Source organism: Bubalus bubalis, chromosome 19 (genome assembly GCF_019923935.1).
Source record: "Bubalus bubalis isolate 160015118507 breed Murrah chromosome 19, NDDB_SH_1, whole genome shotgun sequence".
Taxonomy (NCBI): Eukaryota; Metazoa; Chordata; class Mammalia; order Artiodactyla; family Bovidae; genus Bubalus; species Bubalus bubalis.
In genome coordinates, this window is record NC_059175.1 from 13,821,531 (window position 1) to 13,846,899 (window position 25,369).

The following is a 25,369-nucleotide window of genomic DNA, read 5'->3' on the forward strand; positions in this document are numbered from 1 at the left end:
GCTTCGATTTTGGTATGGTATTGACTCTCTAGAACATAGGTAGCCCTCTAAAAAATCATCCAGTTTTCTAAATTATGGAAATTTTGTGGAAGACGTTTACCTGGATTTTGAGCCTCATCATGGCTTCATCGGAATTTCATAGTGACTACAGGCTTTCATACAGTTCTCAAGGTAGGATTCCTGCTTTTGAAACTGACAAAAAAATATTGCTATTAATCTTACAAGGAAAGATTCTGAATATTTAGTTGAACGAACATTTTCTTTCAGATGTGTAATGGTAGGAGCAGAGGCCTACTGTGTCAATTCAGTGCTAGTTTCATAAATGTTAATGACTATAATAGACTTTTAACTTGTCCTACTAGTATTTAACATCTAGTGCATTTTAGAGTTGACTGGTCTTCCTCAGAAGACCCTAGCCTCTTCTTCTGATTCTTAACTTTACTAATACACTCATTGTCAGGGTTTACAGTAAAGATCATGTTCAAAGGAATCCAAAGGTTATTGCTATAGAAGAATAAGAAACCAGACAAATTCTGACGTAAGATCCTTGTGGACCCTTAATATAAAAATGTGTTTCCAAACTTAAGAATTCTGATCTAAGGACTGCTGCTGCTGCTAAGTCGCTTCAGTCATGTCCAACTCTGTGCGACCCCATAGACAGCAGCCCACCAGGCTCCCCTGTCCCTGGGATTCTCCAGGCAAGAACACTGGAGTGGGTTGCCATTTCCTTCTCCAATGCATGAAAGTGAAAAGTGAACGTGAAGTCGCTCAGTCATGTCCGACTCCTAGCGACCCCATGGACTGCAGACTACCAGGCTCCTCCATCCGTGGGATTTTCCAGGCAAGAGTACTGGAGTGGGGTGCCATTGCCTTCTCCGATCTAAGGACTAGAAGCTAGATAAAAGAATTAGAAGTTCAACTTGTCAAGTTCTAATCCATGTGTGAAACTTGTTCAATCATGTCCAACTCTTTGCGACCCCATGAACTATACAGTCCACGGAATTCTCTAGGCCAGGATACTGGAGTGGGTAGCCTTTCCCTTCTGCAGGGGATCTTCCCAACCCAGGGATCAAAGCCAGGTCTCCCGCATTGCAGGTGGATTCTTTACCAACTGAACCACAAGGGGAGCCCATAATTTTAGTCCATAAAATTGAACTTTTTGTCATAGAAAAGATGTTTCCAGAGGTCCTAGGAATGAAGATCATTTTATTTTCCGCAGACCATTCCAATTCTTAAAGAGTTATTGAAAGCATACCTTTTTGAAATCTGCTCCCATGAATGTATAGTAACATCTTTTTTTTTTTTTTTTTTTTGTCCTGATAAGCCAGATTTTCAGGACCATTATGGATTGATGTATATATCTAAGAAGTCCATATGTACAAAATGTGGCTCTCAAATCAACAAAGCCGTAGCATTTAACATAAACTTATTTATAATTGAAATAAGTATTATTTTTAATTTTTTTTCCATTTGGTCATGGTTTCATGGGAGTTTATATTTGTGGGTGAACTTCATATTTAGACAGTGAAGCAGTGTGCAGACATTTGGTTCTGCCTTAGTGATAAACTTAGCTAAAGGAAGATATGGTTAAGAAGGTAAATTGGTAATATTTAGTGCATCTAAGTGAGGAAAATGTATTTAATAGTCTTATGAATTTTTTATCGATCTGATAATTTTTAAACAACTGACTGTAATATACATACCATATAATCACCCATTTAAAGTGTACAATTCATTGGTTTATAGTTACTCACAGAATTGTACAACCATCATCACAATCAAATTTAGAACATTTTATCAACCCCAAAAGAAACTGAACTCATTAATGGTCACTCCCCACTTCCCTCCAAACCACCTTATCCCCAGTCCAAGGCAACCTCTGGTCTATTTTTTGTTCATAGAGGTTTGCCTATTCTGTGTGACTGGTTCTTTTCACTTAGCCTAGTGTTTTTATAGTATTAGATAGTGAACTTTGATTATGAAGGCTGTTATGAAGATTCATTCATGTCATAACATGTTTCAGTATTCCTTTTTATTGTACAATAATTTGTTGCATGAATATATCACATATTATTCATCATTCATTCATTTATCAACTGATGGACATTTGGGTTATTTACCCCTTTTAGTTATTATGAATAATGCTGCTATGAACATTTTTGTGCAAGTTTTTGTGTGGATGTATGTTTTCATTTCTCTTGTAAAAATACCTGAGAGTGAAATTGCTGGGTCAGATGGTAGTTCTATGTTTAACTTTTTGAGGAACTGCTAGGCTGTTTTCCAAAGTGGTTGCTGTATTTTACCTTGTGACTGATAATTAAAAAAAAAAAAAAGTTAAACAAGGCTGTAGAGATTCTGTGTAAACTCTTTTGGGTAACTTTCACAACATTTTATCTGAATGAAATTCTGTTGTTTTACATATGTATACTTTTACCAATATTCTTATGTACTATAGAATTTAGCTCTTAGAATTCATGTTTTCAGAATTAAATTAAAAAAAAAAGCCTTTCAAAAAACTTTAAAATACTTTTTAAAGGAATGGAATATTTGGAATTTAATTCATCTTGAGATTTTAAACTTTTGCTCTTTCATTTTTGCTTAATATAACATGTTTTCCCTAACTTCATATATAATAATGCATAGTTTTAAGGAATATAGTTGCTTATACTGCTACTTCTTTGATCTGTTAAATTTTCTTTTCTTCCATGTGTTTTTTCTGGATTTTCTGCCTTGTGATTACAAAAGAGGAATTCCTGACTTATCTAGAACACTACCAGCTAACTATTCCAATAAGAGTTGATCAAAATGGAGCTTTTCTCAGCTTTACTGTGAAAAATGATAAACACTCCAGGAGAAGACGGAGTATGGACCCTATCGATCCACAACAGGCAGTATCTAAGTTATTTTTTAAACTTTCAGCCTATGGCAAGCACTTTCACCTAAACTTGACTCTCAACACAGATTTTGTGTCCAAACATTTTACAGTAGAATATTGGGGAAAAGATGGACCCCAGTGGAAGCATGATTTTTTAGACAACTGTCATTACACAGGATACTTGCAAGATCAACATAGTACAACTAAAGTGGCTTTAAGCAATTGTGTTGGGTTGGTAAGTAGCTGTTATAATTTTAAATTTCTGATGGGGAAATAAATTCACAATATAAGTGTCTTTTCTCAGGTTAATAATATACACAAATATATTTATATGGTTTATCTAGGGAAGAAAACATTCTAAAATTTTTGTTATTTCTATTGCCTTTGCTTTTGATAATCTTTTTCATAATGTTTGCATTGAACTTTCAAAGTAGGAACAATTTTTAAAACCCCGTATTATTAGTAGAGGAGTGAATGAAACCTCTCATTTCCTTTTAGAGTTAAATTTTTCTGATCAAATAATATATGCTTAATGCATAGACAAAACTCAGTCTTTGTTGAGGAACTTAAGGGTATTGTGTGTATGTATGTGTTTGTATTACGCAGGAAACCATGACACTGTTTACCTCTTTAAGTTTCTTTCGTGTCTTTCTCTGGTAATCAACATAACTTAAAATTACTCATGACCTACTTAGGTTTATAAGTCCTTGAAGGAAAATCTTATATATCAATCAATGTCTCTTTAGAAAATATTTTTTCCTACATTTATCTGATAATTGATAATAAATCTTATTTTACCCTGAAACTGGATTTCAAGAGTATAGGTTCTATGCTGGGCATTTGAGTCCATTCTAGTCTAATGGTAAATACACAGTTCAAGGCTGCACATAGTAATGGTTGTAGAACAAAGCACATTCTTCCATTTCTACTTCCTGTATTTCACATTTCATCTACTGCTTTTCATGCCAGTGTAGATGTTCTGTTAAAGCTTTATTGGTTTAAAAGAGTATAGACATTTTGATGTTCAACTCACATTTTTCAGAAACTGTTTTTCTTCCTTACTCTATCACATCCATATCCTCAATCTTATTTCAGTATAAAAAAGTATATGGAATTGAGTTTAGATAGGTTCTAAATTTCAAAGAAGTATTAAGAACCACATAGTTGAGAAAAATTTTTGCTATGGGTATATATAAGAATTTGCTCAAATGTCAATTTTCTGTAATGTTAATAAGTCAAAATGATTACTAAGATTTTATTTTATTTTATTTATTTATTTTTAAAATTTTATTTTATTTTTAAACTTTACATAATTGTATTAGTTTTGCCAAATATCAAAATGAATCCGCCACAGGTATACATGTGTTCCACATCCTGAACCCTCCTCCCTCCTCCCTCCCCATTCCATCCCTCTGGGTCGTCCCAGTGCACCAGCCCCAAGCATCCAGTATCGTGCATCGAACCTGGACTGGCAACTCATTTCATACCTGATATTTTACATGTTTCAATGCCATTCTCCCAAATCTTCCCACCCTCTCCCTCTCCCACCGAGTCCATAAGACTGTTCTAAGATTTTAATATTTGGGTTATTTCCTATGCTGCTGCTGCTAAGTTGCTTCAGTCGTGTCCGACTCTGTACGACCCCATAGACGGCAGCCCATCAGGCTCCCCCGTCCCTGGGATTCTCCAGGCAAGAACACTGGAGTGGGTTGCCCTTTCCTTCTCCAGTGCATGAAAGTAAAAAGTGAAAGTGAAGTCGCTCAGTCGTGTCCGACTCTTCGCGACCCCATGGATTTCAGCCTACCAGGCTCCTCCATCCATGGGATTTTCCAGGCAAGAGTACTGGAGTGGGGTGCCACTGCCTTATAATATAGACATATTGAATACATTCATCACTAGTTTCTTTGTCTCTAAGCAGTTTTAAACTTTATATACAAAAGAGATTCCTCTTTTTGAATAAATTATCCAAACTAATTGTTTTTAAACTTATGACATTTGCTGTTAAGTATGATAGAAAAATACTGTTAAAAGCTCTTTAAATTTGGCATTAATTATGCCATTGATAATTTTAACACGGTGGTCAAATGAACAGATCTGAGATTTAGAAAAAAAGCTAATTCCATTGTGAAGCTGAGGGAAGAGGAGTGATTGGAGATATGAAGATGAGTTAGATCTTATAGGAGATAATGAAAGTCTATACCAAGACCATAGCACTGGGAATGGAGCAGATAGAATAAATTTGAACCTCATTTTGGTGAGAAAATTTATAGGATTTGTGTCTTATTGATTTTTCTTCTCTAGCATATAGTAAGTAGTGGATATTTAATAATATTTTTAAAAATTGAAATATCATTGAACTGGATGTGAAATGGAGGAGAGAAAGTAATTGAAGATGATTGAGATTTCACTTTTGGACCAGGCTGTATATGAATTTTACTAATAGAGAAAAGTCATGGTAGTGGAATGCTGGATTTTAAAGGAAGATGAAGATAGTGATTTTGATACAGTAAATGTGAAGAATCTGAAGGAATAAAGGTTAAAGATTCTAGTTGGCTTTTGGAAAATATAGCTTTGAAATTTAGAAAAGAATTTTATTCTGGAAACAAATAATTTGAGAATTGCTGATATAAGTGATTACTGATGGAATGGTGAAAGACGTTGATAAGACAAAGGTGAGAAGAAGGTTATAAATGGAATCTGTACTTAAGGGAATAGCAGAGTGTCACTCATCTGTTTTTCATCCTCATTGAAACTTTCTGTGTCTCTTGTTCTCTTTTTTTTCCTATTCATTAGCAGCTGTTTTGGGCTTCCCTTGTGGCTCAGCTGGTAAAGAATCCACCTGCAGTGCCGGAGACCAGGGTTTGACCCCTAGCTTCCGAAGATCCTCTGGAGAAGGGAAAGGATACCCTCTCCAGTATTCTGCCCTGGAGAATTCCATGGACTGTAGGGGTCATAAAGAGTTGGACCTGACTGAGCGACTTTCACTTTCACTTTTAGCACCTGTTGAAACTGTGTGGTGTTGATTCACTTTGATTTTTTGATTTAGGGGTGGTCTACCAGGTTTATAACTGAAGTTTCCATTTCGCTTTGGCAACTAATAAGGAATTTGTGAGCAGATCCTATGTAAATATCCTTCCTCATCACACTTGTATTCACCAGTTTTAGTAATCCTCACGTTTATTCTTATTTTATGTCATGGTATTTTTTAAAATGTGTCCAACTCTGTGACCCCATAGACTGTAGCCTGCCAGGCTTCCTCTGTCCATGGAATTCTCCAGGCAAAAATCCTGAAGTGGGTAGCCATTCTCTTCTCCAGGGGATCTTCCCAACCCAGAGATTGAACCTGAGTCTCCTGCATTGCAGGTGGATTCTTTACCATCTGACCCAGCAGGGAAGCCCTATATCACATTACATTTTTAATCAAATGGAATATATAAATAAGTTTTTCTAAAATCCCATTTTTCTAAGATCCTTTTTAACCAATTTTGTTTTTAATTGTTCTATATAAAATAGTTTTCAATGTAGAGATAATTGGTGCTTTCTAATCATATTTCCTTACCCATAATTTCAATTTTACACTGCTTATACTACTCATCCATTTCCTTAGCCTTTGTATCTATTGCTTGGAATATATTCCATCCTTCTTTGGAGGCATTTTTCTTGGAGTATATGGGTTATTCAATTTCTTGAGCTAGTAATAGCTCAAGATCTTGGGGTTTCTTTTTTCCTAGGTTAGTTCCACATTTTCTTTTTGTTTACAGAATTTGCATACTTGTTTTGTTGGAGAACATTGTTAAGTAATTAACTCAGAAAATGTGCCTGAGAAGTAAAATTTCTGTCTTTGCCTGTTTCAAAGTGACTTTATATTGCCCTCTTGTTTGGTTAATAATTTAGCTAGATATAGAAGTCTAGGTTCAAAAATAATTTTCCTTTAGGACCATGGATGTTGGAATTGGGAAAAGGAAATATGGGGTATCAAACTTATCTCTATGGTTTTATATCTTAGGAAAAGAGTTAAAGGTCTAAGCTGATTTATTTTTCAGTTCAGTTCAGTCGCTCAGTTGTGTCCGACTCTGCAACCCCATGAATCACAGCACGCCAGGCCTCCCTGTCCATCACCAACTCCCGGAGTTCACCCAGACTCACGTCCATCGAGTCAGTGATGCCATCTCATCCTCTGTCGTCCCCTTCTCCTCCTGCCCCCAATCCCTCCCAGCATCAGAGTCTTTTCCAATGAGTCAACTCTTCGCATGAGGTGGCCAAAGTATTGGAGTTTTAGCCTCAGCATCAGTCCTTCCAAAGAACATCCAGGATCTCCTTTAGGATGGAATGGTTGGCTCTCCTTGTAGTCCAAGGGACTCGCAAGAGTCTTCTCCAGCCCACAGTTCAAAAGCATCAATTCTTCGGTGCTTAGCTTTCTTCACAGTCCAACTCTCACATCCATACATGACCACTGGAAGAACCATAGCTTTGACTAGACAGACATTTGTTGGCAAAGTAGTATCTCTACTTTTTAATATGCTGTCTAGGTTGGTCATAACTTTCCTTCCAAGGAGTAAGTGTCTTTTAATTTCATGGCTGCAATCACCACCTGCAGTGATTTTGGAGCCCAAAAAAATAAAGTCTGACACTGTTTCCACTGTTTCCCCATCTATTTCCCATGAAGTGATGGGACCGGATGGCATGATCTTAGCTTTCTGAATCTTGAGCTTTAAGCCAACTTTTTCACTCTCCTCTTTCACTTTCATCAAGAGGCTTTTTAGTTCCTCTTCACTTTCTGCCATAAGGGTGATGTCATCTGCATATCTGAGGTTATTGATATTTCTCCTGGCAATCTTGATTCTAGCTTGTGCTTCCTCCAGCCCAGCATTTCTCATGATGTACTCTGCATATAAGTTAAATAAGCAGGGTGACAATATACAGTCTTGATGTACTCCTTTTCCTATTTGGAACCAGTCTGTTGTTCCATGTCCAATTCTAACTGTTGCTTCCTGACGTGTGTATAGGTTTCTCAAGAGGCAGGTCAGGTGGTCTGGTATTCCCATCTCTTTCAGAATTTTCCAGAGCTTATTGTGATCCACACAGTCAAAGGCTTTGGCATAGTCAAGAAAGCAGAAATAGATGTTTTTCTGGAACTCTCTTGCTTTCTTGATGATCCAGCGGGTGTTGGAAATTTGATCTCTGGTTCCTCTGCCTTTTCTAAAACCAGCTTGAACATCTGGAAGTTCACGGTTCACGTATTGCTGAAGCCTGGCTTGGAGAATTTTTGAGCATTACTTTGCTAGTGTGTGAGATGAGTGCAATTGTGTGGTAGTTTGAGCAATCTGTGGCATTGCCTTTCTTTGGGATTGGAATGAAAACTGACCTTTTCCAGTCCTGTGGCCACTGCTGAGTTTTCCAAAATTGCTGGCATACTGAGTGCAGCACATTCACAGCATCATCTTTCAGGATTTGAAATATCTCAACGGGAATTCCATTACCTCCACTAGCTTTGTTCGTAGTGATGCTTTCTAAGGCCCACTTGACTTCACATTCCAGGATATCTGGCTCTAGATGAGTGATCACACCATCGTGATTATCTTGGTTGTGCAGCTCTTTTTTGTACAGTTCTTCTGTGTATTCTTGCCACCTCTTCTTAATATCTTCTGCTTCTGTTAGGTCCATACCATTTCTGTCCTTTATCAAGCCCATCTTTGCATGAAATATTCTCTTGGTATCTCTAATTTTCTTGAAGAGATCTCTAGTCTTTCCCATTCTGTTGTTTTCCTCTATTTCGTTGCATTGATCACTGAGGAAGGCTTTCTTATCTCTCCTTGCTATTCTTTGGAACTCTGCATTCAACTGGGAATATCTTTCCTTTTGTCCTTTGCTTTTCACTTCTCTTCTTTTCACAGCTATTTGTAAGGCCTCATCAGACAGCCATTTTGCTTTTTTGCATTGTTTTTCCATGGGGATGGTCTTGATCCCTGTCTCCTGTACAATGTCACAAACCTCCATCCATAGTTCATCAGGCACTCTGTCTATCAGATCTAGTCCCTTAAATCTATTTCTCACTTCCACTTACAATCATAAGGGATTTGATTTAGGTCATACCTGAGTGGTCTAATCGTTTTCCCTACTTTCTTCAATTTCAGTCTGAATTTGGCAATATGGAGTTCATGATCTGAGCCACAGTCAGCTCCCGGTCTTGGTTTTGCTGACTGTATAGAACGTCTCCATCTTTGGCTGCAAAGAATATAATCAATCTGATTTCAGTATTGACCATCTGTTGATGTCCATGTGTAGAGTCTCCTCTTGTGTTGTTGGAAGAGGGTGTTTGCTATGACCAGTGTGTTCTCTTGGCAAAACTCTATTAGCCTTTGCCCTGCTTCATTCTGTACTCCAAGGCCAAATTTGCCTGTTACTCCAGGTGTTTCTTGACTTCCTACTTTTGCATTGCTGCTGCTGCTAAGTCACTTCAGTCGTGTCCAAGTCTGTGCAACCCCTAGACAGCAGCTCACCAGGGTCCCTCGTCCCTGGGATTCTCCAGGCAAGAACACTGGAGTGGGTTGCCATTTCCTTCTCCAATGCATAAAAGTGAAAAGTGAAAGTGAAGTCGCTCAGTCGTGTCCGACTCTTAGCGACCCCATGGACTGCAGCCTACCAGGCTCCTCTGTCCGTGGGATTTTCCAGGCAAGAATCCTGGAGTGGGGTGCCATTGCCTTCTAAGTTTTGCATTGCAGTCCCCTATAATGAAAAGGACATCTTTTTTGGGTGTTAGTTCTAAAAGGTGTTGTAGGTCTTCATCGAACCGTTCAACTTCAGCTTCTTCAGCGTTACTGGTTGGGGCATAAGCTTGGATCACCATGATATTGAATGGTTTGCCTTCGAAATGAACAGAGATCATTCTGTCATTTTTGAGATTGCATCCAAGTACTGCATTTCGGACTCTTTTGTTGACCATGATGACTACTCCATTTCTTCTAAGGGATTCCTGCCCACATAGTTAGAAAAGACCAACAACCCCGTTAGACTTTCTGTTCATTTAGTTATGTTCACAACTGCCTGTCTACATTTTTCATTATTAATTCATCCATTCATCAAATGATTATAAGTACTTATCATGTATGAGGCACTGTTCTAGGTGATAGGAGTACAACAGTGAGCCAAACAAGACTCCATGTAATCATATAGCTTGCATTCTAGTGGAGGAGATGCACAATTAAGTAAATAAGAATGATAATATGTTGGATAGTGATAAGTTCTAAGGTAGAAAAATTATTTACTAAAGACCTTAAAAGGAGTAGGAAAAGGAATGATGACATCTGAAGGATAAGATTTCCAGGTGGAAATCTTCAAATACGAAAGTCTGATTTGAGAGTGTTTGAGGAACACCTAGAAGATTACCATGGCTAGAGCTAAGTGAGAGAGAGCAAGAGTAATGGAAGGTGAAGTTAGAAAGAGAACTGGGGGCAGATGTTAGGTTTTAGAGAACACAGTAAAGAAAGAATCAGTGATGATTCCAAGCTTGGGGCCTGAGCAACTAGAATATATTAATGCTATGCTATGCTATGCTAAGCCACTTCAGTCGTGTCCGACTCTGTGCGACCCCATAGACGGCAGCCCACCAGGCTCCCCCGTCCCTGGGATTCTCCAGGCAAGAACACTGGAGTGGGTTGCCATTTCCTTTTCCAATGCATGAAAGTGAAAAGGGAAAGTGAAGTCACTCAGTTGTGTCCAACTCTTAGCGACCCCATGGACTGCAGCCTAACAGGCTCCTCTGTCCATGGGATTTTCCAAGCAAGAGTACTGGAGTGGGTTGCCATTGCCTTCTCTGGAATATATTAATAGCAGCCATCAATGAGATGAGAAAGATGTAGGTATTAATTGAGATGGAAAAGCTGTAGTAGTAGTAGTAGGTTGGGGGGTTTTATATATCATAATTTCACATGTTGAACTTGAGATACTGTGTAGGATGCTAGATATGTAAGCCTGGAGTTCAAGAGAGAGATGGGAGTTGTGAACTTATTTTGGGAGTTATCTGTCTGTCTATATGTCTGTATCTGAATCTATCTTTATATATGGCATTTAAAGCCAGGAGATAATATGAACTTGCTTTGAAAGAGTATATATAGAATAAATTAGAAGTCTAAGGATTGAGCCTTTGGGTGCTCCAATAGGTTAGGGAGATCAGAAAGATGTGGAGGGGACATCTAAGAAAAGTGGAGCAAGAAACCTGAAGAAAAACCAGGCAAATATCCTGGAAGCTAATAGAGGGAAGTATTTAAAGGGAAAAATGCTGCTGAGTCAAAATAAGAGTAGACTAAAGACCAATAATTGAGTTTATCAATGGCTTCTCTCCTAGACCTTCAGAGGGATTCAGGGCACATACACAAATACAAATATTAAGAACCAATGATATAAGAAAATACTGAAGTCAACAATTATTCAGGAATGGTATTGCAGTGAGTGACAATGATCCAGAAGCTAAGGTCTTTGAGGGGTGATGAAAGTAACTTTGGGTCAGTAGTTGGCAACTACTACTTGCAGAGGGAAAAGGTGATAATTGCTTAGAAATGGCATTGAGTACAAGAAATCTTAACCCTCCCTCCAGGTCCAATAGGAGGCATGTAGGAGAGAAAGTAGCCACCATTCCAGAAGATTCCAGGGAAGGAAAAATGTTGTTTAGGGAGATTCAGGCTTTTGTTTGAACATGATGAAATGAACATTCACAGATGAGGCAGAGGGTGTATATCAATTATATGTAATTGACCTTGAGTTTGAGAGGATATAGTCAGTGTTTTAAATGGTGAAGGGGAAAGTAGAAGATGAGATCACAAAATGTAATGTACCTAACCATATGAGGAATGGAATCCAGGGAATGAGTCTTGGGGTTTTTGGAGGGACTGGCATGTCAGGGAAAGGAGGACTCCATCATCTGACCTACAGCACATGATCCTTTCCCCTTACCCTCCCTCTATCCACAGAACTCCTTCTCAGATACTGTGTGCATGCTTCTGTCCTGTTGTCTCTACATTTGCCATTCCCACTGTCTGGCTCTTTCCTAAGATATCTGGCATACTCCTTCACTTTATTCAGGTTTCTGTTCAGATATCACCTTACAGAGGATGTTCCTGACCATCCGAAATAGTTTGTACAAGTCTCTCTGTCCTCTGATTACTTTCTGTCCTCTTACTGCTTTATTTCTCTTCTTGACATATCTTGCTACCTGATTCATCATTTATTTATACAATGAATAAACAACCTTTTTTCTAGTTCTTCCCTAAAGAATATAAGCTTCATGAAAGGGCAAAACTCTTTTTTCATTTTTGTACTCCTACCATCTAGAATAGTACCTGTCATGTGATAGGCTCTCAAAGCATACATTTTAAATAAATAGATGAAGTTAGAAGCAACCCTCAGAGACTAATGGAATTATAATTTGGTGACTAAGAGTTCAGCTTCCAAAGATAGTTGAGTGAATTTGTTACTGAACTTTGCTCAATATAATTTTCTTATCTGCCAAATAGTAGTACCTACTTTATAGAAATATTAAGATTAAATGGGATAATGTGTATAAACATTTTACAGACTACCTAATACATCAGATCTCTGGATTTTCTTCCAGGACCTTTACCTTCTTGAAATTAGAGATTTTATTTATCAGGTTTCTGACTATGTTTCTCCAGCAGCCTGAGTTTCTTGTTTTTGACATCTGCCCACAGTCTAGCACCTACCGTAGACCCTGCTTCCTCCACTTCATGCTTATCAAAATGTCTTATATAAGCCCTCCCTTCTGCATGCACCCTCTTTTCTTCAGGAGACTTGCTCAGTTTGATATTGCTTTGTTAATCTTCTTGGTAAAGTAATTCATAATCAGATATTAGGGTTTGTTAGTGGCCTATTCTATTATCCTGTCAGTTGTTATTATTTACTCGCTAAGTTGTGTCTAACTCTTTTGCAACCCCATGGGCTATAGAGGGCCAATCTCCTCTATTCATGAGATTTCTCAAGTAAGAATACTGGAGTTGGTTGCCATTTCCTTCTTCATGAGTTCTTCCCAACCCAAGGATTGAGCCCACATCTCTTACATTGGTAGGCAGATTTTTTACCACTGAGCCACCAGCGAAGCATTCATGTCAGTATTTCTATTTAATTTAGGTACTGATATCCTTAAGTAAAGCCAACAATAGTGAAAATAATGTGAAGTGACTAGGCCGCTTTTTTGTTTTTTTGCATTCTTTTTTTTATTGTTGTTCATTTGCAAGTTGTGTCAGACTCTTGGTGACCCCTGTGGTTTGCAGCACACCAGGCTCCCCTGTCCTTCACTATTTCTTGAAGTTTGCTCAAATTCCTATCCATTGAGTCAGTGATGCTATCATCTAACCATCTCATTCTCTGCTACCCACTTCTTCTGCCCTCAATCTTTCCCAGCATCAGAGTGTTTCCAATGAGTAGGCTCTTCATATCAGGTGGCCAAAGTATTAGAGCTTCAGCTTCAGCATCAGTCCTTCCAATGAATATTCATGGTTGATTTCCTTTAGGATTGACTGGTTTTATCTCCTTACAGTCCAAAAGATTCTCAAGAGTCTTCTAAAGCACTATTTGAAAGCATCAGATCTTTGGCACTAAACCTTATTATGTTCCAACTCTCACATCCATACATGACTACTGGAAAAACCATAGCTTTGACTGTATGGACCTTTGTCGGCAAAGTGATGTCTCTGTTTTTAATATGCTGTCTACGTTTGTCATAGCTTTCCTTCCAAGGAACAAGTACCTTTTAATTTCATGACTGCAGTCACTGTCCACAGTGATTTTAGAGCCCAAGAAAATAAAATCTGTTGCTGTTTCCACTATTCCCCTTCTATTTGCCATGAAGTGATGTGACTGGATGCCATGATGTTAGTTTTTTGAATGTTGAGTTTTAAGTTAGCTTTTTCACTTGCCTCTCCTCTTTCACCCTCATTGAGAGGCTCTTTAGTTCATCTTCACTCTCCGCCATTAGAGTGGTATCATCTGCATATCTGACATTGTTGATATTTTTCCTGGCAATCTTGATTCCAGCTTGTGAGTCTGAAATGCTGTACTCTGCATAGAAGTTAAAGAAGCAGGGTGACAATATACAACCTTGATGTACTTGTTTCCAGTTCTATTTGGAACCAGTTCGTTGTTCCATGTCTGGTAATAACTGTTGCTTCTTGACCTGCATACAGATTTCTCAGAAGACGGGTAAGATAGTCCGGTATTCCTATCTCTTTAAGAATTTTCACAGTTTGTTGTGATCCACACAATTAAAAGCTTCAGTGTAGTCGATAAAGCAGAAGTAGATGTTTTTCTGGAATTCCCTTGTGTTCTCAATGATCTAACAAATGTTGCCAATTTAATCTTTGGTTTCTCTGTCTTTTCTAAACCCAGTTTGTACATCTGGAAGTTCTTAGTTCACATGCTCCTAAAGCCTAGCTTGAAGGATTTTGAGCATAACCTTGCTAGCATGTAAAATGAGTACAGTTGTATGATAGTTTGAACATTCTTTGTCATTGCCTTTCTTTGGGACTGGAATGAAAACTGAGCATTTCCAGTTCTGTGGCCACTGCTGAGTTTTCCAGATTTGCTGGCATATTGAGTGAAGCATTTTAACAGCATCATCTTTTAGGATTTGAAATAGCTCAGCTGGAATCCCATCACCTTACTAGCTTTGTTTGTAGTAATGCTTCTTAAGGCCCATTTAACTTCACACTTCAGGTTGTCTGGCTCTAGGTGAGTGACCACACACACCATCATAATTATCTGGGTCATTAAGACCTTTTTTTGTTATTCTGTGTATTCTTGCCATCTCTTCTTAGCCTGTTCTGCTTCTGTTAGGTCCTTACCATTTCTGTCCTTATCATGCCCATCCTTGCATGAAATGCTCCCTTGTTGTCTCCAGGTTTTTGGAAGAGATATCTAGTCTCTCTCATTCTGTTTTCCTCTGTTTTTTTGCATTGTTCATTTAAGGCCTTCTTATCTCTCCTTGCTCTTCTCTGAAACTACATTCAGTTGGGTATATCATTCCCTTTCTCACTTGCTCTTTGCTTCTCTTCTTTAACTCATTTTTTTAGCTCATTTCATGTAGGTGACAGCCAACTTCATCTATTAATTAGAGTATCTCTGATTATGTCTTATTTTTCTCTTCAAACATGTGGTACTTAGCATGAATTTCCCTAAACAGAATCATAGAGGTTTAGATTCAAAGGGATCTTAGAGATTATCTGCACCAGAGGTTTTCAGTGTTTTTCTTTTTCTTTTTAAAGCAGCAAAATTCTTTTCTCAAATGAAATGTTATGTGGAAACTTAATATATAGATTAATAAAAGCGCAGTTGATTCCTAAGCCTAGCAATCCAAGCCATGTAGGTCTCCCTTTGTTGTTTGTGGCAATCTCCTGAGGGCACTTCCATGGAACCCTTAGGGCTCCCTAGAGTGCTGTTTTAAAAGCACTAATTTACAGCAACCCTTTCATTTTTCCAGCTGAAGAAATATGCTCAGAGTTTGTGTTTTATCCAAAGTTACAGGGTAAATTAGTTGGATTAAGAACCGTCCTTACATGTTCCATTCTTAGGAAAACACAGTTAGACAAAGCTGGGAGTTCTTATTCTGATGCAGATAACTTACTATCTCATTTCTTTTAATCAGCTATTTTTTTTTTTTTTATACGACATATGGAACACTTTCTTTGCCTGTAACTGATACAAGAAACCCTTTTCCAGAGTTTAAGAGATGGGGATTGGAGAGAGAAGAAATGGCCCAATCTCTGTTTAAGAGAGCAAATAGTATGCTTGGGAAAAGACAACATGGAGTTGAAAAGTTAAAAATTGATTCAATACTTGAGATGTAGTAATGCAGTGTTGAATTAATTAAACATAAATGATACCAATAGCAAGCTCTCTTGGAGTTCAGAAGAGCGTGAAGCTACTCCATTTGGACTCAAAGATGTTTTAAAGAGGAATGATGACTGAGCTAAGTAGGACTTGGCTAAGTAAACAGATGTAAGGCAATATAATATTGCAAATAAGAGCAGAGCTTTGTGTGACTGCCAGCTCCTTCACTTACCTCTGTCTAATACTGGACAGGTTCTTAACCTCTGAACCTAGTACTTCATCTGCAAAATGGCGATGTATGGCATGTATATGAATTAAGGACATATATATTGGTGTAACATAGAGCTTTAAATGTGAGAAGTGTATCACAATACAAGTTTATTTCTCCTGTATATGTGTCTAGACTGGACAGCTTTCCATGAGGTCACTTAGGGACCCAAGTTCTTTTTTGGCTTCCACTTTTCCTAGGTTTTCTCTGGGAGAGTGGAGAATTCCAGTGCAGACACCCTTAGGGGCTTGGCCTGAAAGTCGTATATGCTCTGCCTATTTTCTGTTGGTCACAATTCGACTATAAAGCTGTACCTAAGCACATATGATTTAGTTAAGTTGTGTGCACAATTTGGAAAGTAAATAAGTCTTAGTGAACATACAGACCTGGAGAAGGAAATGACAACTCACTCCGCTATTCTTGCCTGGAAAATCCCATGGGCAGAGGAGCCTGGCAGGCTATAGTCCATGGGGTTGTAAAGAGTCAGACACAACTGAGTGACTGAGCATGCACCACATGAACATACAGAGATCTCTACTACCTCACATTGTTATTGGGAAGATTGGAGGGAATAATTTATTTTTTATGCTTAGTACAAGGCAAAGCATGTAAAGGTATTTAAGCATCCTTTTTAAAGAATAGCATGTGTTTTAGCCTCCTTTTTGGAGCGGTATCACCTTATTTTTGACTCTTGGTGATAGTAGTAATTAATATTTAAAATGATTCTTCTTGTTAAATTCTTTGCTTCTTTTTCTTTTAGCATGGTGTTATTGCTACAGAAGATGAAGAATATTTTATTGAACCATTAAAGAATACCACAGAGGATTCCAAACATTTTAGTTATGAAAATGGCCATCCTCATGTCATTTACAAAAAGTCTACCCTTCAGCAAAGGCATTTATATGATCACTCTCATTGTGGGGTCTCGGGTGAGTGTGTGGTGTTTAGAAAGTATACTCTTGTGTTGCCACTTTCTTTTGGCGCATATGGTAAGATTAATAACAAAAAATAAATAGGAATTTGAGTAATTAGAGTTATAATATCCAGAGTCTATTAAAAGATGTCACCTGTCAATAATTTCAAGTCAATTTTGGAAGCTCTTTAAGAAGTCTGTAAAATACAAGTCTGTGTAAAAGTTGGTATTTTTTTTTTCTGAAAGTGTTAGTTGCTCAGTCATGTCCATCTCTTTGCAACCCCATGGACTGTAGCCCATCAGGCTTCTCTGTCCATGGAATTCTCCAGGTAAGAGAACTGGGGTGAGTAGCCATTCCCTTCTCCAGGGGATCTTCCTGACTCAGGGATTGAAGCCTGGGTCTCTTGCATTGCAGGCGGATTCTTAACCGCCTGAGCCGCTAGAGAAACCTGTTTCTTTGAAGGGGAAACCTTATTTTTTCCAGATAATAGTTACAGCTTTCATGCACAGGTATTCTATAGTACTCTTTGCTGTTTGGTTTGCCTGATATAAGAATCTAAACACTTGAATAAAACTTGAAGAGACTTAACGGTAGTATTCAAAGATAGTGTTAGTTCAGATACTGTGGAGATACATAAGAAGAGACAACAAACCTAGACTTCACTGGTCAAAGAAGGCTTCGTGGAGGAAATGAATTTTAAGCTGAGGGAGTAATGGGTAGAGTGTTCTATATAAAAGGAATAACATTTACAAAGGTTCTGAACCAAAAGAGAAGACATCACATTCCTGAAACTGACAGTTGATGTAACTGGATATTAGAATATGGATTGGAGAAAAGGGGTGAGATTCATAGTGGTTTGGGGTGAGTGGTTGTGAGAGGTGAAATTGTAAGAAGTGGCCTGGTCACAAAGGGCTTATAAACTTTGTTGAAGAGTTTGTTTATCTTAAGTGTAGTGCTCTCCCACTGAAAGGTTCAGTGAAAATCAGATGATTAGATTTGGGTTTTAAAAAGCTTACTCTGGCAGCCTTATGGAGACTGAATTGGGCAGAAGAGAAAGACTAGAGGTAAGGGGTTAGGAGGCTGTTTAGTCTAAAGATTAGGAACTTAGAGAAATAGAGGATATAGTATAATATAGTAGAAAGAACACGGGCTGTGGCATATTTGTGGACAAATTATCCAACCTTCTGAGTACTCCTCTCAGCAAACATTAGTTACTCAGTCCAGTGGCAGCAGCCATCATTATTACTGGGATGACCTTTGAGACATTATATTAAAAAAAAAAGTAGATTTATTCCATGTGGTTCTGGTAGCTAGAAGTAGGAGCAGAGTATTTCAGAGACAGCTTTCAGCTTAAAACAAAGAAGAGTTCACCAACCAGTAAATTTAGTAAAATATGGAATGTGTTCAACAGGTAGATTTGTAAAAGTGGAATAGTTTACCTTGTGAGTTAGTGAATGTATAACCCTGTTTCTTCTCTGTATCCTTCATAGGCTCTTTTTCTTCTGTTTCAAGTACAAGTTTTCTTTGGAGTTCTTTCCTCAGCTTACTGTTCTCATTCTCCATGCTCTTTTCCTGAGTGATTTCTGAGGCTTTTAATTGTGGGAGATTCTTATTGGTCAAGAATAATTGGTCCTAAAAAAGATCACTTAAAGTGAATCTACCTGAGAGATGAAATACATCATAGTAAATAATTTTTAGAAGTTTGGTTTGTCTTTGGATTGAATAATGAAACTAAACAGTATGGAAATTGTTTATTTATCTTATAGTTAACAAAATTTAGGCTATAAGTGAAACCTTATATAAATTCTTTAAAAAGCAGGATTCAAATATTTAGCTGTTTATTGTGATATAATTTTCCCACCATTTTTTCCTTAACATGACATTCTCCACATCATGATTTTACAATAACTTTTGCAAAAACATTTAAAGATTTCATATTCTGAAAAGTATCTCTTAACTATTTGAGATTCAAATTATCGACTTTTGCAGTGCCTATTTTGTTACTAATTGGTATTTACCAGGAAGATTCTTATTTTTCAATGGTTTAGACATGAATCAGGCAATTCTATTTTTATCACCATTGTAAAATTCTGTCCTCTTGTAAGAAGATTTTTATATTGTACAATCTCTTTCCCTAGATTACGGAAATTGTTTCCTAAATGGTCTTTGCTTTTAATGCATCCTTTCATTAGCCATTTCTGCTGCCTCTAACACTGGTCCATTTAGTTTGAACCCTCATTATCTCTTGCTTAGACCACTGTAATTTCTCTCTAGTCTTCCTATCTCCAGGTTTGTCCATTTCTGTCTTTCATCAGGTTTGTCTCTTAATTCTGGCTTACACACCTTCCCACTGGCATCCCAGTAGTGGGACTATAGTAGTACTAGTAGTTCCCTAAATTCCATGAATATGTCACTAGATATTATTGGGGAAAAAAGAATTTTGTATTTAATAAGTTTGAGAAATGTCTGGTTAAGAACTACTGATTTTAATTTTGATACTAGTTCAACGGTATAGTTCAGTATAGTAAAGTGAGATGTGCATTTACAGGTATACACTGCCTGTTATCAGGAACTCAAGTTTATATTGAAATATATAAAAACTGTTGACAGTGGGTATATTTACCTCAAATTAAAATACGAATTTTCTCATTCTAGTTAGATTTACTGTTGATTAAAAAACTTTTTATGGAGCTCAAAGTGAGCTCCTTTGAGCTCAAAGGAGCTCAGAGTGGCCCCGCTCCCTGCACTTCATCACCATGTCTCACCAAATTTAGAAATCAAGGACTTTCTGCTCACAGCCAGGTGAAGGGACACCAGATCTGTCAAGATCAAGAAAAATAAGGATAATGCAAAGTTTAAAGTTCGATGCAGCAGATACCTGTATACCTTCATCTTCGCAGACAAAGAGAAAGCGAAGAAGCAGTCCTTGCCCCTAGGTTTGACAGTGAAGGAGCTAAAATGAACCACACACATTAATTTGAACTGTATTAAATTTTTTAAAATTAAAAAGGAAACTTTTTATGAAAGAAATGTCTGTTCTTTGTAGAAATTTTAGAAAATACAGGATGAGAAGTTGCTTTTATACCACTACCCAGAGATAACTGAATGTTCTTATAGTCTATTCATACAGATATGTCTTTATACCTGCATTATCTACTTATATATATTATTAAATAAATATTCATCTGGCATGCATGCACAAGACTATTCTCAGTGCTGGGATGCAGCAACAAATAAAGCAGAAAAAGTTCGTACTTCCTGGAACCTTATATTCTAGTGAGGACAGTGTTACTCAGTTGTGTCTGACTTTTTGCCACTCCGTGGACTGTAGCCCACCAGGCTCTTTGTCCATGTAATTCTCCAGGCAAGAATACTGGAGTGGGTTGCCATTTCCTTCTCCAGAGGATCTTCTCCACCCAGGATTCAAAGCTAGGTCTCATGTACTGCAGGCAGACTCTTTACCATCTGAGCCACCAGGGAAGCCCAGTGAGGACAGACAGTTACTAAACAAGCATTTAAATAAATAACTACATGGCCAACCATCAAGAAGTAGTGAGTAATGAAAAATAAAGCAGATCAATGAGAGAATTTTGCATGGCTGTATATATTAAAAATGTTTAATATTGATCAAAAACTTAAAATTCTATTTTAGATGATGAAGAGATCTATGTATTTGGCTTTGGGGGTAAAGTTCTTCATTGTACAATATATGTTTGTGGAAGAATTTTTTTTTAACATTCTATACTCAATCCAGGATTAAACTGAGCAAGCCACATGTAATGAGTATCATTTGAAAAACTACTTATCTCTGTTTTGAAACAAAACAAGTCAGTTGTGTATTCTACTTCACATTAAAAAGGATGTTAATTACAGATCATTAAACTTAATGTTAAGCAGTCAATTGATAATTGTAAAATGTAGATAATGTTTTGTAATGATCTAATCACATGGGAGAGACTTTAATTTAATCTTTAAATTTTACTCAGAATACATGCATATTTATTACATGTATTTATCAGACTACAAATCTTTTGAGTATAAGCATTACATTTTTTCATTTATGAACGTCGATCAAGGACATTGTGAATATATATATTTCTGATGGAGCAGTAACCAAGCAAACTTAACATTTAAAAATCCTAAAAGCTGAAAGCTGTGAAAATGATAATAACAACAGTTACCTTATACTAAACGCTATAAAATGAGAAACACTATTGCTAATGTTTATTTTATAATTATTTATTTATGTCTAATTCTTTATATAATACTTTAAATAAAAATAAGGAGAAATTGAATGAGAAATGAAAATGATAAAAATAATGGAAGTTCTGTCCTGTATGTAGACCTTTAAGCTGTCCAGCCAGAGGAAGAAGAAAACTAAGCATGATTTGAATGTATGAGTGGTTTAATGATCACAAAAGACTGAGCAAGAGAAATTGGGAGTAATATTATTGCAGAAAAGATTTTGGCTGTCTCATATCGATATTACCACAAACCCAGTGGCTTAAGCAATATGCATTTATTATCTTGCATTTTCTGTGGACCAGAAGTTTGTGTATGGATAGGTTATTTATTTAGCCTCAACCAGGGCTGGGTTCTCATCCCGAGTTTTTACTGGGGAAGAATTCACTTTGTCACTCCCATAGTTATTGGCAGCATTCAGTTCCTTGCTGTTGTAAGACTGAAAGCTTTAGTTTTGGCTTGTTGTCTGCCAGAGTCCACCTGCAGTGCCTCAGCATATACAGTTTACCAACTTGGTTGGTTCCTGCCTGTAAGTCAGCAAGGGAACAACTGTAGTAAGAGAGATGCTACAATATTATATAATACAGCTATGTAGGCATATACATGTTTCTGTTAGAAGCTAGTCACAGTTCCATCTCACACTCAAGGAAGGAGATGAGGACATAGGATGTTATGGGAACTACCTTAAGAGTGTCTGCCATGATGGACATAGAGGAATACTTACTGACTGTCTTGGGGATATGCTGTTGAATTGAGAAGTAGAATGTTTCTGTCTTTCTTGACCTTTTGACCTAGGAATAGACACTCATTTAATTTATTTGAGTTTCAAAGTATTTGACTGATGCTTGCTATGGTTATTTCTCTTATTTCTTAAACTTTATAACTTCTCTCAACATCATTTTTAAAAGGGAAAAGCTGAAAACAGAGAGTAATGCCACTACTTTTTATCAAGTAGATAATACGGAGTACTCTAATTTTTCCTCACTAAATTTTTCAATAAGTGATGGTTAGAAGGATTTCTTGTTCAGTCTGACGATCGGAAAGTGGGGCATATAGGTACTTCCCTGGTGGTCCAGCTGTTAAGAATCTGTGTTTCTAAAGCAGGGGACACAGGTTTAATCCCTGGTCGGGGAACTAAGATTTCACATGCTGTGAGGCAACTAAAGCCTCAGTGAAGACTCAGTACAGCCAAAATAATTAAAAAAAAAAAGAATGAATCTATAGTTAAAAGTTTTCCCTTAAAAAAAAAAATAAAATGTGTACAATGGATCTGTACTTGCTCAAGTTTACTAAATGAAGATGAATATAAGTTAGGCAAATGTTTACAAATGCCATAGTACTAAAAAGTTTCCTCTGTGCTGAAGGACCAAATGTCTAGAAATCAAAAGAAAAGCTACAATCCACACTGAAATCTGGTTTAAAGTGAGTCATGTTGGAATCATTGTCTTTCAACTCTGATTCTAATCCCATTTACCTCTAGAGTTTGGAAAAGGAATATATCGGATACTTTGTCAGGATAAAGAGTTCTAGACTGTGAAACTAAATGGAAAAGATAATTCATATCTTTTTAGAACTGAGGTTTCTAGAGCGTTTGTTGTTGTTCAGTCAGTAAGTCATGTCTGACTCTTTGCTACCCCATGAACTGCAGCACACCAGGCTTCCCTGTCCTTCACTATCTCCCTGAGTTTGCTCAAACTCATGTCCGTTGAGTCAGGGTCTTTATCTAGAGCAGTAAAGTTGCTCTAATAAAATAGTTTAATAAAAGCATCTTATTTTGAAATAAATACTTGCAAAGCATTTTAGAAATAGATTTTTGCAATATTAATATTCTTCATCAGAACTGTCTTAGGCTGTTTAGAAAGTTAATGCTTAATAGTTGCTTTTTAAACAACTTGAAATGATGGTTTAAAGTATAGATTTTAAATTTAAAAGTATTATGACATAATCACTCACTGGAAAAATGTGAACTGATTATTTGAAGATTCCTTTTTTAAAGTTAACTATTAGATTTATTTTGTTTTCATGGACAGTTTAATGTTATTAATTTTTTCAGGTAAGATTATTTTGAAAAATTTGAAGAGTTTAATTTTTTCATTACTGCATTTCCTCATCCCCTTCCCTCACTTTGAAAAATCTTAATATGTTAGAGAGTTTGAGAAGCATGTCTGCATGAAAGTAGGTTAATAAGTAGGTTAAATTAGTTAACCTATGTGAACTATGTAATTGTTTTTATTGTAGACCTCCTAAGAAGTGGCAAACCTTGGTGGTTGAATGACACATCTGCTTTTCCTTCTTCACTACCAATTAATGGCACATATATCCACCAGAGACAGAAGAGATCAGTAAGCATTGAGCGGTTTGTGGAGACACTAGTAGTGGCAGACAAAATGATGGTGGGCTACCATGGCCGCAGAGACATTGAACATTACATTTTGAGTGTGATGAATATTGTAAGTTTGATCCCTCTATATAATTTTTTAACTTAATAATTTGTTGTGATTTTTGACTAAGGTCATGGATTTTTATTGTGAAATAATTTTGAGAACTAGCTCATTGAAAGTTAGAATTGATCTATTAGTGTTTCAGTTCTATGGAAGATAAATTTAAAGGTTACTTTATCGTTCATTTAGATTGACTCACCCTCTTAATTACTATGTTGTAGTTCATCTTTAGAAGAAAATTTTTCTTAAAGTAGATTTGTGTAACAAACCTTTTACTAAGATATCTTGAGGGTAGAGTTCTAAGTGACATGAGATAAAAGAATACCTTTTTATACACACAGTGGTTAATTTGATGAAAAATTGTTCTACCACTCTAAAAAAATTGAACAATCACTTTGTGATTTTTGTCTGACTTTGTGTCTTTTCTTATTTTCTGGAGGTCAGGTTGCCAAACTTTACCGTGATTCCAGCCTAGGAAACGTTGTGAATATTATAGTGGCCCGTTTAATTGTTCTCACAGAAGATCAGGTAAGAATGAGTTAGTTTATAAGTCTAAAACTCTTAACAGAATGTATACATATTAAAAAGTATACTTTATTATTGCTATTCTTAGAAAGTTCTAGCTGAATATGACTTTCAGCTCTAAGCACTTAGTATTTTAAGCAAATTTGAAATAGTTTACAAGAGTATACCTCTTATGTACAAGATGTATATATGTGTGTGTTAGCTATATGTTTCAGTATAAAGATGAGCATTTGCATGGCAGACCTTATAAGAGTGGTTTTGGTTGGTTTTGTAGGCTGATAATCACATATTCACATTATCTTTAAAGTTGAAACTGGAAAGAATAGCTGTTCAATAATACATTAAATTAATTCTAGGCCAGATATGACAGAGATGAAAATTGGCAAGAGGTTATTCCTAGAAACCACTATGTCTAATTATAGTCCCACTTTAGTCTTCAAAAGTTTTAACAACTGACCTTAGTAATTTGTTTGGAACATTTCTGGTATGCATGTTGTATTGCAGCCAAACTTGGAGATAAACCACCATGCAGACAAGTCCCTCGATAGCTTCTGTAAATGGCAGAAATCCATTCTCTCCCACCAAAGTGATGGAAACACCATTCCAGAAAATGGGATTGCCCACCACGATAATGCAGTTCTTATTACTAGGTATGGTTTGTTGAAAGTATTTTACCTTTGATTGTTGTGTTTGATATTGTAACTATATTTGGTTCTGTCTAAAGCCTCATTCAGGTAATGAGTGTAGAGAAGGCAAAATGGTACTTTATTATTTACCACTGAGAAAGAATATATTACACTGTTATTGTGTTTCCATTAAATGAACCAAATAAGAGAAAAAAAAGATTTAGAGTTGACTTAGAAATTTAGTAAATATCTTTCTTCTATTAAGGTCTATTCATAAAGTTTAACTGGAAACACATACATATTTTGTTAATTGAACAAAATACTTGCTAAAGCAAAATTGAAAAGTATGAGAAAAATCTGTCTTAAACATAAAAGTGGGTCATTACTCTTGTTTATAAAATATACTAATTATTCTTACCTCCAGATTGTTAAAAGGGAAGACATCAGTAGTTACGCAGTATATTTAGATGAATGCTTATTTAATTAAACATTTTAATTAAGAGATACATAAAGAAGCATGTTTGCTATACTGTATGTTGAGTTGCTTGTCTTTCAGGCAGAATTATTACTTGATGATAACTCAATTAATTCATATATTTCTTTCCAGTTTTATGAACCTATATTCAGATTCACATTATTCC

The 25,369-nt window shown here is 36.6% G+C and overlaps 1 protein-coding gene across 1 annotated transcript in view; it reads left to right on the plus strand.

Annotated features, from left to right (window-relative positions):
* The first annotated feature begins 42 nt into the window (after nucleotides 1-42).
* ADAMTS6 (ADAM metallopeptidase with thrombospondin type 1 motif 6) overlaps nucleotides 43-25,369 on the plus strand; it is a 273,198-nt gene continuing 247,871 nt past the window's right edge. The window contains exons 1-6 of the mRNA XM_025270471.2: nucleotides 43-171; nucleotides 2,746-3,110; nucleotides 16,741-16,909; nucleotides 23,375-23,586; nucleotides 24,022-24,105; nucleotides 24,607-24,752. Coding sequence (XP_025126256.1) covers nucleotides 75-171; nucleotides 2,746-3,110; nucleotides 16,741-16,909; nucleotides 23,375-23,586; nucleotides 24,022-24,105; nucleotides 24,607-24,752 — 1,073 coding nt within the window. The 5' untranslated portion in view covers nucleotides 43-74. The remainder of the gene's footprint in view (nucleotides 172-2,745; nucleotides 3,111-16,740; nucleotides 16,910-23,374; nucleotides 23,587-24,021; nucleotides 24,106-24,606; nucleotides 24,753-25,369) is intronic.